This window comes from Charadrius vociferus, unplaced genomic scaffold (assembly GCF_000708025.1).
Source record: "Charadrius vociferus isolate BGI_N301 unplaced genomic scaffold, ASM70802v2 scaffold621, whole genome shotgun sequence".
In the NCBI taxonomy this organism is placed as follows: domain Eukaryota; kingdom Metazoa; phylum Chordata; class Aves; order Charadriiformes; family Charadriidae; genus Charadrius; species Charadrius vociferus.
The window spans coordinates 406658-409905 of record NW_009646926.1 but is presented as its reverse complement, the minus strand read 5'-3'; the positions used below and the strand labels follow the sequence as shown (position 1 = coordinate 409905).

Genomic DNA, 3248 nt, shown 5'->3' with positions numbered 1-3248 from the left:
AGGAATAGTTTCAGCTGGGGTTTGTGCCTTTGGAGCCTCCTGAGAGGCAAACCATGCAAGCTCGATTTCACTAGTCCCACACAAAAGCTCGATTTCACTGCTTCCTCAAGCATGGGGTGAGCCTGCTGGCTGGGCGTTCTCATCCAGATGTAAGCAACCTCTACTCTGACCTGGACGTACGGCTGGCAGAGCAGCAGTGACATTCCTGCAGAGATTCCTGCACAATCCCTTCCTGACGTTTGGGTTCACCTGCAGTTACAAATAGGATAAAATAAATGCTCCGCTAGGCGTTTTTGAGCCTCACAGCAAGCTGCATGCAATCGTAGATGCTCAGGCAACGGGTAGTTTTATATTGATTTGATGTAACAAACAGAATATGAATTGTCTGTTTCATTTTTTGAACTACTTATTCCCAAACAGCATTGAGTCAAAGCTTTCTTTTTCTTCCATTTTTCTAGGAAAAAGAAGGTCGAAGCCTGGATTTAAGCAGTGGGTTAGTGGTGACTTCATTAAACAAATCATCAATATCCTCCTCCTAGAACACTTTATGCACTACTTTCATTCTCCAGATGAGTGCTGCTGCTTTCATTTGGACATCAAAACACTAAAGGTCATGAGAATCAAGGTGCTTTTACACAATGAGAACTCATTCACCCTCCAGACTGTAGCTTCAGAGGCACGACCCAAAAAACATCCGTTTGTGAATTCTGGTTGGTATTCCATGACCACAGAAGAAGAAATTTTCAACTCTACCAGAGTAATTGTTCTTAATAATTACATAGTATTTGCACACCAGCCTACCTGTTGCGTGTGCTGAGAAGCGCAGCACACTGAGAGGACCATAAATCAACCTGCGCATGTGTTATTTGGGTTGGCATCTTCATCTCCCCAGAACACAGAACTCTTCAGAATCAAGATGACAGTGTAAAAGGTGTGTCCCTCCAGCTCTTGGAAGGACGGATGCAAATACATAACCTCTGAGTTCCTCCCTGTCAATGTTTGGTTGTTGTTTGTCTTTTTTAAAATACTTTAATATGTTCTTAAGTGCTACAGCTTCCTAATGGAAAAAATATGTTTTAATAAATAGATACTCAAGCATGAGACTGTCTTTCCGCTCTGACAATTGATATGTTAGTGTGTAAATCTGCTCTCTGGCTTTTATAAGTCTCATCCTTAATATGCAAAGTTCTCTGGTTCTTTTTTGTTCAGGCCCCGGCTATTCTACATGTGGAGGAAGAGCCGCAGTAAACCTCAGAGTGGCCTATGTGTGCAGTTTCTTACTTTCTTTTTGGCAGTGGCACAGCTGCATTAGTTGTAGGAATATAAGCTTGATGGTAGATTGGGCACAGACATGTTTACTGCCGTGTCGTTTACCGCTCTAAGTAGCGTGCTGATTAAAAGGCATGTGTTTGCTATTAAGCTGTTAGCAACATTAGTGCAGCAATGTATTTTTCAGCACCCATTGACAAACAGGCAAGTGGCTTGCTGGTGGAACTGTAGCCGTCAGCCTGCCACAAAACCCCCGGATGTGTCTCTCTTGGCGGGTGGAATTAAACTGCATTTGGGACCCTCTGTTCTTCAGCTGTTCAGACCCGTTCATCTGCTACTTAATGCCATGCTGAGGCAACACGAGCACGTCTTAAAAGCCTGAGAGTAGATGGAAACACAGGATGGTGAGCAAAACCTTCTGTCTTGTCCCACAGCGTGTCCTTCAAGGTGTTGGTGGCTGTCACCTGATGAGAGCTTTGCCTAGACAGAGCAAAATTATCGCTGGGCCATTACAAATTTTTGTTGGCGGACAAGAAATGTCTTACAAGAACAAAGGAGATGAAAGCCTGTTCCTATTGATGTCTGATGGTGATTTCGGCAGTACTGGGATTGTGGTCTTCAACTGAAATGGGTTTTGAATACTAGTGAAGGCTCCTGGCCATGCAGGTGAAAATAAGCCATACTTACACTACAAAATACGATAAAATTAAGCAGGTTTGTGGACAGACCATAACAGTTTTTTAAAAGCTGGCTAGAAATGCTAAGTGTAGCGTTGTAGCGTTTTGACACGGCGTATACCAAATTTATGAGTGCTGCAGTAATTAATCTCCTTAGGTCTCTAGTATGTTGTGCTTGTGGCTCTGCATTTTTTTGTCAGGAATTATTCTAGTATGTTGAAATCTCTTTCATAAGTGCACACACCCAGGTACACCACATTTTCTTTAAAAAATTAAAAAAAAAAAACAAACAACAAACTGTTCCTTCAGAATTTTCTTTAATCTCCTTCAATAAATTTATGCATGTCACATCTGAAGGGTAAAGCCCAGAAGCTTTTAAAAATTGCAAGAAATGTCTTTGGATTTTTTTCATTATTTTTTTTTTCTTTTTTCAGTAATCTACTATGGCAACATGAGAATATCCTAAAAATGTGAGGTTGCAGTACAGTGGCTTGAGATGGGTGTTCCTGAGCCTTCTGACAGCAGTGACATCAGGGAAGCTGCGGCAGGTTTCCCACCAGGATTGCCACCAGGATTCCCAGGTTTTTCCGGGTCTGCCTACCACCCCTGCCATAAAAAGCAGTTTTGTCCGTGCGCCCAGAAGTCAGTGCTCGGGTGTTGTGTGAGTAGTTAGCAAGCAGAAACGATGCTGCCAGGTGTTTATTCCCAGAAAAAATAATTACAAAACCCCACTGAGTCATGGGTTTAATCCAAACCAGAGGCAGCTCCCCTGCCATGGGAATCCCGAGGTTCATGTCAGAGAAATGGAAGGCTTAAACCTGTTGTGTTTTGGTTTTTTTTTTTTTTTCTTTTGTCAGTCTATGGACTGGAGTTCTTTGGTTAACTCCTACCTCGTTATATAATGTTGACTTTTTAATGTCGGGAACAGTTTTTATCGAATTTTAAAAGAAAGCTGTTGACATATTTTAATTGTTAATTGTTGAGCTACAATAGTTATTCGCAGCTAAAACTAAAAATAGCCCTGTCATATTTTTTTTTACAGAACAAAGTTTTCCTTCTTTACCCATTACGATTATTTCAATTAATTACTTAAATTAATGGCTGTATAAGCGAATACCTCAGGCAGTTACATTCTGAAGGGAGTTCAGCTGTATTTTAAGCAAGATCCCTTGTAATTTCAGAGGCTGCAAGGCACAGTTGGGGATAAATTCTTATTTTGATGGGGAATCATGTCTCAGTGTGTCCTGCAATACCTTTCCGCCTCCGTGCCGCTCTCTTCTGCCTGTGTTCTCTGTGGGCCGC

General features: G+C 41.7%; 1 protein-coding gene across 1 annotated transcript in view; it reads left to right on the top strand.

The window, feature by feature from the left end:
* ARL2BP (ADP-ribosylation factor-like 2 binding protein) overlaps nucleotides 1–539 on the top strand; it is an 8334-nt gene extending 7795 nt beyond the window's left edge. Inside the window, exon 6 of the mRNA XM_009894460.1 lies at nucleotides 459–539. Coding sequence (XP_009892762.1) covers nucleotides 459–539 — 81 coding nt within the window. The remainder of the gene's footprint in view (nucleotides 1–458) is intronic.
* The last annotated feature ends 2709 nt before the right edge of the window (nucleotides 540–3248 follow it).